The sequence below is a fragment of the Ornithorhynchus anatinus genome, chromosome 1, assembly GCF_004115215.2.
Source record: "Ornithorhynchus anatinus isolate Pmale09 chromosome 1, mOrnAna1.pri.v4, whole genome shotgun sequence".
NCBI lineage: Eukaryota > Metazoa > Chordata > Mammalia > Monotremata > Ornithorhynchidae > Ornithorhynchus > Ornithorhynchus anatinus.
The window spans coordinates 21253777-21267056 of record NC_041728.1 but is presented as its reverse complement, the minus strand read 5'-3'; the positions used below and the strand labels follow the sequence as shown (position 1 = coordinate 21267056).

At 42.7% G+C, this 13280-nt stretch overlaps 1 protein-coding gene across 1 annotated transcript in view; it reads left to right on the top strand.

Moving 5' to 3' along the window:
- Window positions 1-13280, top strand: part of MSH3 (mutS homolog 3) — a 109021-nt gene that overhangs the window by 3325 nt on the left and 92416 nt on the right. Inside the window, exons 2-6 of the mRNA XM_039911283.1 lie at window positions 3617-3740; window positions 5656-5876; window positions 7624-7839; window positions 9729-9845; window positions 12143-12260. Coding sequence (XP_039767217.1) covers window positions 3617-3740; window positions 5656-5876; window positions 7624-7839; window positions 9729-9845; window positions 12143-12260 — 796 coding nt within the window. The remainder of the gene's footprint in view (window positions 1-3616; window positions 3741-5655; window positions 5877-7623; window positions 7840-9728; window positions 9846-12142; window positions 12261-13280) is intronic.

The following is a 13280-nucleotide window of genomic DNA, read 5'->3' as shown; positions in this document are numbered from 1 at the left end:
AAATACCAATGTTATTATTATTATTACAATACCAAGCACTGGGGTAGATACAGGCTCATCAGGTCTGACCCAGTCGCTGTCCCACGTGGGGCTCCCAGGCTTAATCCCTAAACCTACTGGAGGCGCGCCTCCTCCAAGAGGCCTTCCCGGGCTAAGCCCCCTTTTCATTCATTCATTATTGAGCACTTACTGTGTGCACAGCACTGGACTAAGTGCTTGAAAAGTATAATTCAGCAATCAAGAGAGACAATCCCTGCCCACACAGGACCCCCTTTTCTTCCGCTTCACCTCGACTTGCTCCCTTTGCTCCCCCACCCCCCCAGCACTTATGTATATATCTATAATTCTGTTCATTTCTATTGATGCCTGTTTACTTGTTTTGCTAATAATAATGATGGTATTTGTTAAGTGCTTACTGTGTGCCAAGCTCTGTTTTAAGCCCTGGGGGAGATAAAGCAGCGTGGCTCAGTGGAAAGAGCACGGGCTTTGGAGTCAGAGGTCATGGGTTCGAATCCTGGCTTGGCCACTTGTCAGCTGTGTGACTTTGGGCAAGTCACTTGACTTCTCGGTGCCTCCGTTACCTCATCTGTAAAATGGGGATTAAGATTGTGAGCCCCACGTGGGACAACCTGATTCCCCTGTGTCTACCCCAGCGCTTAGAACAGTGCTCGGCACATAGTAAGCGCTTAACAAATACCAACATTATTATTATTATTATTATTATTACAAGGTCATCAGGTTAGCCCACGTGGGGATCACAGTCCTCATCTCCGTTTTACAGATGAGGTAACTGACGCACAGAGAAGTGAAGTGACTTGCCCAAAGTCACGCAACAGCACATGGCAGAGTTGGGATTAGAACCCACAACCTCTGACCCCGCAAGCCTGTGTTCTTTTCAATAAGCCACGCTGCTTCTCTTTGCCTTTGATGTCTGTCTCCCCCCTCCCCACACCCAGAATGTAAGCCCCGTCGTAAACAGGAATTGTTTCTCTTTAGTGCTGAATTGTACTTTCCAAGCGCTTAGTAGAGTGCTCCGCACACAGTGAGCACTCAATAAATACAGTTGAATCAGTGAATGAATCCCCATCTTACAGATGGCGTCACTGAGGCACTGAGAAGTGAAGTGAAACTGGGTCCTTCTGACTCCCAGGCCCTGGCTGTAGGAAATTAGAAATAACCATCGCCACCTAAATAGTTACACTGCCATTGTCATGTCTGGAATGGAGGGCTGATCCCGGGCGGGTGGGATCCTGGAAAATTTGGGAAGCTTGTGGCTCATCCAGTCCAGTTCATTCGATCGTATTTGTTGAGCATTTACTATGTGTAGGTTACTACTTGGGAGAGTACAGTATAACAGTAAACAGACACATTCCCTGCCCACAACGTTACAGTGTGTTGCAGGGGGAGGAGACAGACATTAAAATAAATAAAATTACAGATATGTACGTAAGTGCTGTGCGGCTGGGAGGGGGGGAGAACGAAGAGCGATGCAGAAGGGAGTGAGAGAAGAGTTCACTGAAAAGAATAGCTGCTTGTGGCTACTGCCTTCTCTACCACTAAGACCCACTGTTTTGTTCTCTTAGCAACTCTACTCTCTGTGCTCCTTTCTCCTTGGCCTCAGGTTTACTCACTGGACTTGAGTGAGCAACAAGTTTTATCTTTCTCACTTCCCCCCCATACTCATTTTTTCCATTTTACTTTATCTTCTGGTACCTTGTTATCTTCATTAGCCCTTCAATGAACATTCCTTCCTCATCACATTTCCCTCATCTTAATTGTAAATCTTGGTAATGCTTGTTGAATTAATAGTGAATTTATTTAAAGTTAATATATTTGAGATTATATATATATATTTGTGCTCAAAGAAGATGCCGCTGGCAGTGAAATTCACCTCTGGGTGGATGAGTGACTGAAAAGGCCGATGTGGGACTCACAATAATGACTGCACTGTGTGCACACAGAGACTGTCCCTATGTGGTTTTTTTTTTTTTTTGGTCTTCTTTTGTTGTTTAAGGACCTACTGTATGTCAGCTGCTATCAGAGGCACAGGGATAGATACATAATCACATTGGACACAATCCCTGTCCCATATGGGGCCGACAGCCTAAGAGGAAAGGAGGATGGCTCTTGAATCTCCACTTTACAGATGAGGTAACTGAGGCACAGAAAAGTTAGGTGAATTGCTCAAGATCACACAGCAAAGCTGGAAGTCTGTGTACTTTTTGACTCCCAGCTTTCAGCAGTGAGGCTATTTTACTGTATTCTAAACCTAAAATTTGCATTTTAGAAAGTTTCCTCTTATCTCATTACTTTGATTTCCCGTTTTCAGCTCCCCATGTGGCAGCTGTTTGGGTATCTTATTGTTGTGGATAGCCTATTTTCTTCTCAAATGTCCCACCCAGTCCAGCTGTGTTCAGGAGAGCATAGCTTTAAGGCTGAGAGATTGACTTCATTCTAGGACTTTGTTGTTCGCTGTCCTTTTTTTAAATCATGATATGTGTGTTATACAGTTTAAGTGCTAACTATATACCAAGCACTGTTCTGAAGATAGGTTGTCACGCTGGACATAGACCCTGTCCTGCAAGGGACTCACAGTCTAGATAGGGAGTAGGGTTTAATCCTCATTTTACAGTTGAAATTTACGCACAGGGAAGTGGCTTGCTCAAGATCACACAGCAAGCACTTGGCAGATCCAGGATTAGAACCCAGGTCCTGTGACTCCCAGGCTTGTTCTCATTCTACTCTTTCTCTTCTGTGGAAGACCTTTTCATGGTTTCCACTTTCTCTTCTGTGGAAGACCTCTCCATGGTTTCCATGGCCTGTGAGCTAAGGTACTAGCTTCTTCAGTTTGGATCAGACAGGAGAGGACTGATTTCTTTACCTTTTTTATTTAACTCCCTTTCCCTTCCCCAGGAATTGGCTGAGTCCCAGCTGATGCCAACACGTGAGCCGAGGCAGGGGGACCAGATGGGACGGGATACCCTCTAAAAGTGATGGTCAAGGCAGGCAAATGGATTCCAAATGTGCATTGTGGTCTGCTCTCAATGGCCAAAATAGGCACTTTATTGTTCTAGTGCTTAGTACAGTGCTCTGCACATAGTAAGTGCTCAATAAATACTATTGAATGAATGAAACCAGTCAGGTCAGGACCAAGCATCACGATAGGCTTAGGGAATGGAATTTTGAATGCATTTTGAATAGCAGAAAGGAGGAACTGGGCAGATTGGCTGGGGCAAGTTTTCTCAGCTAAAATGGACATTACCCTTAAAAGATCATTTTTTTCCTTCCGTATGTTTGAAGTCAATGACATTACATTTCCTCATCATTAATAGCATTTATTGAGTGTCTACAGTGTGCAGAACACTGGATTAAGAGTTTGGAAGAGTAGAGTAGATTTAGAGTGTATGATCCTAGCCTGCCCTCAAGGAGTGTACAGATCTAGCTGGAGAGTATTACAGATGGGAGGAAGTAATTGAGTATAAAATTCTGCATGTAAATACTGTGAGGATTGTGAGAACTTTGAGTGTTTAGGTGGTGTAGAGAGGCCGAAGTGACAATTGAGGGATATAAAGTGGGAGGGTTAGAGACTAACATTTCTTAAATATTCATTTTCTAGGCAGCTGAAATTGCAAGACTAAAGAAAAGAACTTCTGAAAACAATGGACCAATCAAAAAACGAGCCAAAACAGCTCAAGAAAATGGAGGAGAAAGAAGCGATATGGTTATGACTGGGAGTGTTGGTGAGTTCTGGGAAATTTATGTTAAATCTAAACCACAGTAAACTTTTAAAATGTTAAACACGTCATTTCCCCTTCTCCAACGCATTTGAAGAAAATGTTAAATTAATGGTCAAAAAGGGTCATCAGGGTCTAATGTTTTGACTAATGTTCAAGCTGACTAATGGGATGAGAAGCAGCGTGGCTCAGTGGAGATAGCCCGGGTTTGGGCGTCAGAGGTCATGGGTTTGAATTCCGGCTCTGCCACTTGTCAGCTGTGTGACTGTGGGCAAGTCACTTCACTTCTCTGAGCCTCAGTTACCTCATCTGTAAAATGGGGATGAAGACTGTGAGCCCCATACGGGGCAACCTGATGACCCTGTATCTCACCCAGCACTTAGAACAGTGCTCTGCACATAGTAAGCGCTTAACAAATACCAACATTATTATTATATAGAACCATACACTTTTTTGCATTAGGGGACTAGTGTCATTTTGAATATTGTGGAATTTTGCTGCTGTGAAGTTTTCAAAGTTAGTTCAGCATCCAACAGTTGACCTGCTTGTATTTTTTTATTTAATCGGATACTTCAGCTGATATGCTTGATTCTCTGATGATAGGATCTGTTGAAATAAATGAGACATGGATTTGAGTGGTTGTGATGCCAATCCATGTGCAAAAACCACCTGTCCCATTAGAAGCAGTTCCCAGCCAGAGGTAAAGAGTTTGGGCATATATTTGAGGTGATTCTGAGGTTTAGAGCTGGTGAGAGGACAAAAGAAACAGACTCCAGACCTGGAGAGGAGAGAGACTCAGGAAAGGAACCTCGAGTAGGGAAAGTTAGTTGAGCAGGAGAGTACATTCAACCCAGGAAAGAAGACAATATTATTATGGTATTTGTTAAGCACTTACTATATGCCCGGCACTGTACTAAGCATTGATGGTTAAGAAAGGTGGTTAAGGGAGAGGTAATGCAGCTAGCAAAGTGGAAGGGACACTGGAGGTTTGCCTTTTAAATTATCTCTGAAGAGACAAGTTTTCATGTGGTGTCACTTGCTGAGCACATAAGAGATAGATCTTTTTTATAGCTAGTCAAGGCAAGCCACCTGTTATGCAGGTTAAGGTACCAATTTACTGGGAATCGTCAGTTTCTCATGTACCGCGCAGGCATGCTGTGGGTTTAATTTTTGTCAGAGACCATAGAATAAGATTCATTTTGTTATGTTATTCTGTTAGCAGAACGTGTCTGCTAATTTTGTTGTATTGAATTCTCTCAAGAGCTTAGTACAGTGGTATTAGTAAACACTTAATAAATACCACTGATTATTACTTTCCCCTCTACTGTAAACACTCAATAAATTCCACTGAGTGATTATTACTTTTCCCTGTACTGTACTAGTGCATACCATCTTTCTGGCCTTTTCTACTTCCAGTACTGCACTGATCCTTTTTTCATTGTCTCTGTACCTTCCCTTTTATCCTGTGCCTTCAAGCCCTTTCCTTTTCTCCCTGCCACATCTGGGTGGCTCCGACTCTGCCACCCGGCACCCCAGCAGCTAGAGCTGATGTTCTTTTTGAGCATCTCCTGCCCTGACTTCTGATTTGGATCTAGATCTGAAATGATTGTAGGTGTGTGGAGACAGTTTATAGTGAGCAAGTTGCAATATGGTTCATTCTAATGTCTTTTATTTTTCTTTTAAGTGAAGACTGGATTGCCTGGGTTTCATATAGGGTGCCTCACAAAACTACGGTTCAGGTCCTTAAAATAAGATTTTGGGCTAAAATATCTAGAGTTCTAAATACTAGGAGTAAATTATAACTCATGCTCTTAAAATCATCCACCGTTGAACATTATGTGGTAGGAAGATATCACCTTTAGAAGGATTTGATTATTAATTGACATCTCAAATAATATTTCTTTCTAATTTGCCAACCAAGAGCCAAAGAAATGTCTGAGACCCAGGGTAGCTTTAAAATCACTGGACAAATTGAGAGAATTCTGCAGTGATTCTGAGCCTCCTTGCAGCAGAGCCCAAACTGAGCCTTTTCTGGGGAAGAGACCTGCAATTTTGGAAAAATGCACTGATTTTGAAGACATCAGCAAACATTTAAAGAAGTCTGTAGGTTCTGAGGACTTCAACTCCCAAAGGAATCAGAAGGTAAGTAGCTGATGTCTTTTAAGTAAGCCAGGACAAATAAAAATAACTATTTTTGCGTCAAAGGGAACTTTCCTTCTCCAGGCCTTCGGAGTTGCACTTTTTTTTTATGGTATTTGTTAAGTGCTTCCTATGTGCCAGACATTGTACTAAGCACTGGTGTAGATGCAAGGTAATCATGGTGGATGCAGTCCATGACCCACATAGGGCTCAAAGTCTTAATCCCCATTTTACAGGTAAATTAAGTGACTTGACAAGGCCACACAGCAGACAAGTGGCAGAGCCAGGATTAGAACCCAGGTCCTCCGACTCCCAACCCTGTGGTTTTTCCACTGCTTCCCATGAAACAAGTGGGTAGATAGGTCTGTGTCATATTACAGTGGAGGATGCTGATGATATCACTACCCTTGCATTGCCGTTTGGAACCTGCAGTGGTCTGGTGTAGCTGTGTAACTGTCAAGTTGGGTTTGGGTCTGGGCAGAGCATCCTGTCATTGTCAGTTCCCTCAGACTGTAAGGTCATTGGGGGCAAGGAATGTGTCTGTTGTTGTATAGTACTCTTCCGAGTGCCTAGTACAGTGCTCTGCACAGGGTAAGTGCTCAATAAATACGATTGACTTACTGACTACCACCCCTGGCCAAGATATTATTTCCAACAGCATAGGGTTTTGATGCATCACAGGCATGAGATTGGGGAGAGGACTTGGGCACTGTGGAAAATACCGCTTCAGATGCCTTTTGGGCTCAGAGTGGTCAGTGTCCATGGAGGCATTTTAAAGCTTCAGATATGAAAATGCTTGAAGGGACTGGAGTAGTAAGGGACTCTGAATCCCAGAAACACTTCCTTGGAGTATGTGTGTATGGAGCTGGGTTGCTGGGTTTTCTCTTCAGCAACCTTGTCAGACACCTGCCTTGCCCACCCTTAGGAAAATTCCTGTCCATATTGTAATTTGGGAGAGTTTTTTAGTACTGCTGCATGCCAGAGATAGTCAGGTTTGAGCATTCTGATATTGGTACCCGTAACAGCGCGGTGGTGTTCACCTCTTTTTTTTTTTTTGGCTGAACTTCTCAGGATAAAGGAGCATCCAATATATTTCATCTGTACCTTTTTCCCAGATTTATCTTATTTTCTTTCTTATCTTAGACTATTATTATGCTAAATATGAGTAACTTTCATAGCATCTCTTTAAGCCTAATGTTCTTTTCAGATATTAATGAAATTTTGTGATTTGTTTTACTCTTGAACTATATATGTAATGTTTGTAAACAAAGAATGCATAAAAGTACTACAAATCTCAGCCATTCTATCTCAGCCATTCTCTTGAGATGTTCATTTCTTCTGTCCCATCCTCCATAGTCCTACTGGGGTACGGTGCGGGGTAGATATGTAGATTAAAAAAAAACAACCCTTCTGAAGTGTGATGCCTCCCAAGTGAGATTTGCCATCAAAGCTGCTTCCCTACCTTCTCCTTCTCTGGACTGGGATTACCTTCTCTGCCCATCAAGTTTCTTCTGTTTAACCCCCTCTTAGCTCATCACTGGGTTCTCCAGAGATTTACTTTATGATGCTGAGCCAAAAGTTTCCCCTATCTCCATTGCCTCCACAGGGCTGCAGTCCTTTCTTAGGGTTAAATTTGACCGAGTTTACTACTGGTAGAAAGTGATTGAAAATATAATGTAAACCAAAAGCAGTTCAACAATCAATGTTTTATCTGTTCATATAACAGCATTTGCCTAAACTTTGTTGATAGGCGGGATCCCATTTTGGTCTTGGTCAGTTTGCATCATCAAATGAAATTTGTGAAAACCTTCAGAATTCTTCTGACCTCAAGCTCACTAATAAAAGAACAAAGAGCATCTATACACCTCTAGAGCTGCAGTTCATGGAAATGAAACAACAGCATAAAGATGCCATTTTGTGTGTGGAATGTGGCTACAAATATAGGTTCTTTGGGGAAGATGCAGAGGTAAGTTGCTTCTGCGAAATACCTAGAGTTTTTTCTATCTTTATTAAAAAAAATTTGTGCAGTTTTCTGACTTCTGTGAAATCATTATCAGCAAGATGGGAAAACTGAATATTCAGGTATCTGTTTTAGAAATGGACTTAGTTTTTTTAAACTTCTAAATGCAGCCCTTGCCTGCCAAATCCAAGAATGTAAAAAAGGCTAGTAGTAGTACTCTAAAGTGTATCTGTCAAAAGTGTGACGCAAAGTCATTTTGTGTTATGTTGAGGTTTTGTTTGACAATTCCGTCTAAATAAATGGTTGTAGATATAGTTATGGATAATACATTAGTGCATCTTACACACATAAGAAAATTAGGTAATATCTGATATTGTGGCCTATGGCTTTTTAATAATGTAGATTTAGTCTTTGGTCTCATAAGGACCAATACCCCACTGAGGGCAGATATTCCCTAGCTGTCCAGTAAAGGATAAATTTGTGTTTCTAGTATGTAGTTACCAAAGGATTAATGAACAGGATTGCTTTATTAAGGTTCAGTCTGCGTCACCTCAAGTCCCAAAGGCAATGGCCACTTTCCCCTCAAATTAAACTTAGGCACATAATACAAAAAGACATATATTAGCTCTTTCTGTTCAGCCCCAGACAACCTCGTCTCAGGCAAGGGCAAAGACAAACCCAGAGTTGTCTTTGAACTCTAGCCTTAGACACAATACTTTAGCCCAGAGAATCACACTTCCCTCCCTCTCTGGTTGTCAGTTGATTACTTCACTCTTGTCTCCTTTTGTGATTTTGACCCCCAATCCTTATATTTCATCATCCCTTCCACTGTTGGGCTACGAATGCTATATACTATTTCTCTTCTTCTTTCACTATTATTAGCAAGTCATACTTTGATAACCTCTGATCAGCAGAGCAGTAATAGTAACAGTTAGAGTTTTCATTAGGCACTGACTATGTGCAGAGCACTGTACTATACATTAGGAAAGAGTACACAGGTGGAAATTAGGGTCATGCCTGGAAGAGGGTGGAGGTAGCCATCTTTGCTTGCTTAGGGTTTCAGAAGAGTGCTGGAGCATTGGGAGGTGAGTGGCTCCTGTACTGCAGAATAAACTTCCAAAGTCAGGATGTGGGTTGGGGGCTCCACTCTTCTATTTCCCACTTATGAGGGTGTTACTTGAAATAGGTTGAACAGTACTTCCCTTTCTATGCCCCTGTTAGAATTTCTGCTGTTCTCAAGAATCTGAGAAAGGTTTGACCTTCACCACTGGGGGAGGTTGGGCCTATCTCTGGGCGGATTGCTGGGATAGCCTTTGTCTGTGGGGGGGCAAGTTGGGACAGTCTCTGAATATTCCAGGGTTAGGACCAAAGCTGCCATATTTCCTGGATACTCTCAGGGAACGACATTTGGAGGCAGGGGAGACAGTGTTGCTACTGTTTCTCTTAGGTCTGAGGAGGACCATGAGCCAGAGTATTCATCACCCCAGCCCCAGGGAACCTCACCTTCCAGCCATTCACTTCCTCGCCATGTATCCCAGATGTACAGTCCTGGTCTAGAGATATCCCACAGAGGAGATTTAAGTTGTTTCAATCTCCTGATCCTTGGGCCCGTGAAAACATTGCAGAGGGAGAGGATACCCGGAGGGCCATTCCTTGGCAGAAGGGGGATATTGGTATCCATCTGGCTGGCTCAGATATTACAGTGGGGTGCTGATGAAGTAGACCCATCAAGGTTATTTTTCTGAAAAGCACAAGCATCACATAAAGCACTGAGAGCCAGATAGAGGCCTCTAGGGCAAGTGGTGGGGAATGGGCAGAAGAGAAAGGGTAAACCTTTAGGACTGAAAGAAACTTGGAATGTGTATTCATTTACCGTCCTTTTTTTGTATTTGCAGATTGCAGCCCGAGAACTCAATATATATTGTCATCTAGATCACAACTTTATGACAGCAAGTATACCCACTCACAGATTGTTTGTTCATGTACGCCGACTCGTGGCAAATGGACACAAGGTCAGTTTCACCTTTAGCTCGGTTGGGCAAATGGTGGCTTGGGCCATCAGGATTTGTTTTTTTTTAATGGTATTTAAGTGCTTACTATGTGTCAAACACTGTTTTAAGCACTGGGGTCCATTAGGGTGGACACAATCCTCGTCCTGCGTGGGGCTCACAGTCTAAGTAGGAGGGAGAACAGGATAACTGAGGTAAAGAGAAGTGAAGTGACTTGCCCAAGGTCACACAGCAAGCAGTTGAAGATCCGGGATTAGAACCCACGTCCTCTGACTCCCTGATCTGTGCTCTTTCCCTTAGGCCATGCTGCTTCTCATTTGGGTCACTTTAGAAGTCAGAGTGTGGCTCAGTCAATGAATAATATTTGGTAAGCGCTTACTGTGTTCAGTGTATTGTACTAAAATCACTTGGGAGGTGCACAGTAGAGAAAGTTGACAGACTCCCTGTCCTGAAAGAGTTTGCGGCGTTGTCAGAGGGGACAATTGGTTAATGGACAGTTCTCGGTCATGTTTCATGGTCTGCCGCCACCATGTACCTCACCGGTTTCCTCAGCTGTAAAATGGGGATTAAATCCCCGTTCTCCCTCCTTTGTAGATGGTGAGGTGCATGCAGAACAAGGACTGTATCCAATGTGATAGCATTATATTTGCCACAGGGGTTGGTACGTAATAAATCCTTAACAAATCAGTTACTTCATCTATAAAATGGGGATTAAGACTGTGAGCCTTATGTGGAACAACCTGATTCCCCTGTATCTACCCCAGAGCTTAGAAACAATGCTTGGCACATAGTAAGCGCTTAACAAATACCAACATTATTATTATTATTTAAGTGCTTCCTCTGTGCCAAGCACAGAGAAGCAGAGTGGTTTAGGGGAAAGAGTATGAGCCTGGGAGGCAGTGGACCTGGGTTCTAATGTTGGTTTTGCCATATACTGTGTATTCTTGGACAAGTCACTTAACTTTTTCAGTATTCTGCAAACAGTAAGCACTCAAAAGATACCGTGGATTGACTGATTCTCTGCGTTTCAGTTTCCTCAGCTATAAAATGGGGATTCAGTACCTGTTCTTCCTCCCCGTTGGACTGTGCTCCCCACGAGAGACCAGAATGCGTTTGACCGATTATCTTGTACCTATCCCAGCACATAGCGCATAGTATGCTCTAAGCAAATACAGAATTATCATCCTTCATTTTAAGCCATCTTTCTATTTGACAGTAATCCTTAATCACTCAGCTCTTAGGGCAGTATCAGCCAATAGTTTTTAAATCTCCTTGCTGATCCTAGGGATGGTATAAAAGAGATATGTGGTAAAGGAGGCCCTTATTGGTTCCCCTGGATCCAGGACCATTCTGCAGCAGCTACTTGCTACTTCTTTTGGGACTGAGACACCCCAGCCTAAATGTTCTTTGGAATTGTATGAGGGAAGTTGGCCCTTCAGATTCCTGACGGTCCCAAGATTCTGAGTGAACAGAAGAAGGCAGAGTAGAGCTGCAGTGGGGAAGCAGCGTGGCTCAGTGGAAAGAGCCCGGGCTTGGGAGTCAGAGGTCATGGGTTCTAATCCTGGCTCTGCCACTTGTCTGCTCTCTGACTTTGGGCAAGTCACTTCATTTCTCTAGGCCTCAGTTACCTCATCTGGAAAATGGGGGTTCAAGACTGAGCCCCATGTGGGACAACCTGATTACCTTGTTTCTACCCAGCGCTCAGAACGGGGCTTGGCATAGAGTAAGTGCTTAACAAATACCAAATTATTATTCTAGAGAAGCAGCATGGCCTAGTGGATAGACCACGGGCCTGGGAGTCATAAGATCATGGATTCTAATTCCCTCTCTGCCACTTGTCTGCTGTGTGATCTTGGACAAGTCACTTTACTTCTCCGTGCCTCAGTTAACTTTACAATGGCACTTGAGAGTGTGAGCCCCTCGTGGGACAGGGACTCAACCCGATTGGCTTGTATCCACCCCAGCACTTAGTGCCTGTCACATAGTAAGTGCTTAACAAATATGACGATGATTATTGTTATTCTGGGTGGTGCTGTGGAATTCTAGTGTGATGATCGCAGCAGCTCCACCCTGGCCGTGTGGTTCAGGATCCAGCTCAGGTGGTTGCAGACGCCAACTTATCACCAGAAGTCTCTGGGCTCTCCTTGGGCACATTTTTACATCCTGATCTAAATTCTGCTCATTGTTACTATTTAGAATTTTATGTTGTCAGAGACTTCTGCCGTTTGACTTCCTTAAATGTGAAAATAAGTCTTTTGAAATTTGGCTCGTGTCTTTATTACTGCCTATTCCTGCTGCAGGTGGGAGTTGTGAAACAAACAGAAACAGCAGCGCTGAAAGCTATTGGAGAGAACAAAAGTTCTTTATTTACACGAAAATTGACTGCCCTTTATACTAAATCTACACTGATTGGAGAAGATATCCTTTTGGAAGTGTTAATTTTGTTTTTAAAAGTAATCTGTGCCAGAGTACTGCTTTGTGTGTTTCCTGATTTCTATTCCCCCCAGTTTTCTTTTATTTTCTTTTCTGTTATTCCTTCTCTACCTTCTGCCTTTTTTCATTCTTTTCATCCTTTTTCTAGGATTACATCTTTGAGTACCAAGGACTATAAAAAATATATATAGTACATATATGTATATATATTTTAAAAGAGCTACTTAATGAAAGGGAATTGACTTACTATTTTCACCATATTTTTCCAAGTGAAGGGGCTTAGTATAAGTGCTCTGCACACAGTAAGCATTCAATAAATAGCATTAACTGATCAAGTATAGCATGCTTTTGATCTTTAATATGTAAAAAAGCTCAGGGTTGATGCTGGAGATCCCTGGGTTGTTTCTGATCTGAGTGGGGCTCAAACTGTGTTTGTGTGGGGGTGGGGTTAGGGAGGGAGGAGGTGGTGGGCCTGGATTAGATTAGAAATGGGATCCAGATGGACCCAGGCACCCTTGTAGTCCCAGACTTAGCCCAGGGTAAAAAACCTAAAAAAGCACATACTGTAGCCTAGAATCCCGCACCGTAAGGGAGTGAGGTGGTGCTTGGATCCAATTTCCAATACAGCGGTGGGTTGGAAAAGGAGCCCCTTGGTGAAAGTGTTTTTCTACCAGGCATTCGGTACAGTGCTCTGCATATAAAACTTGTTTGGTAAATAGCATTGATTGATTTAATTGATCTCTTGGCTGTCCTGCAACACTAACTCCAGGCTAAAAATGGACTGAAATAACCCACTTCCAATTCAGAGTTCAGAACTTCAGGGATGGCTGACTTTGAACAGCTCCCCCAGGTATACCTTGACTGAAAAAAATAATTGCAGGAAAAAAGGTGCTATTGAAATAAATACAGTGTGCTTTGATTAATGCTGTTATTATTAGGACATTGAAAAGACTTGCAGTCCCTATTTGTGTCACCTGAATAAAGGAGACCATCCATTTATCAATC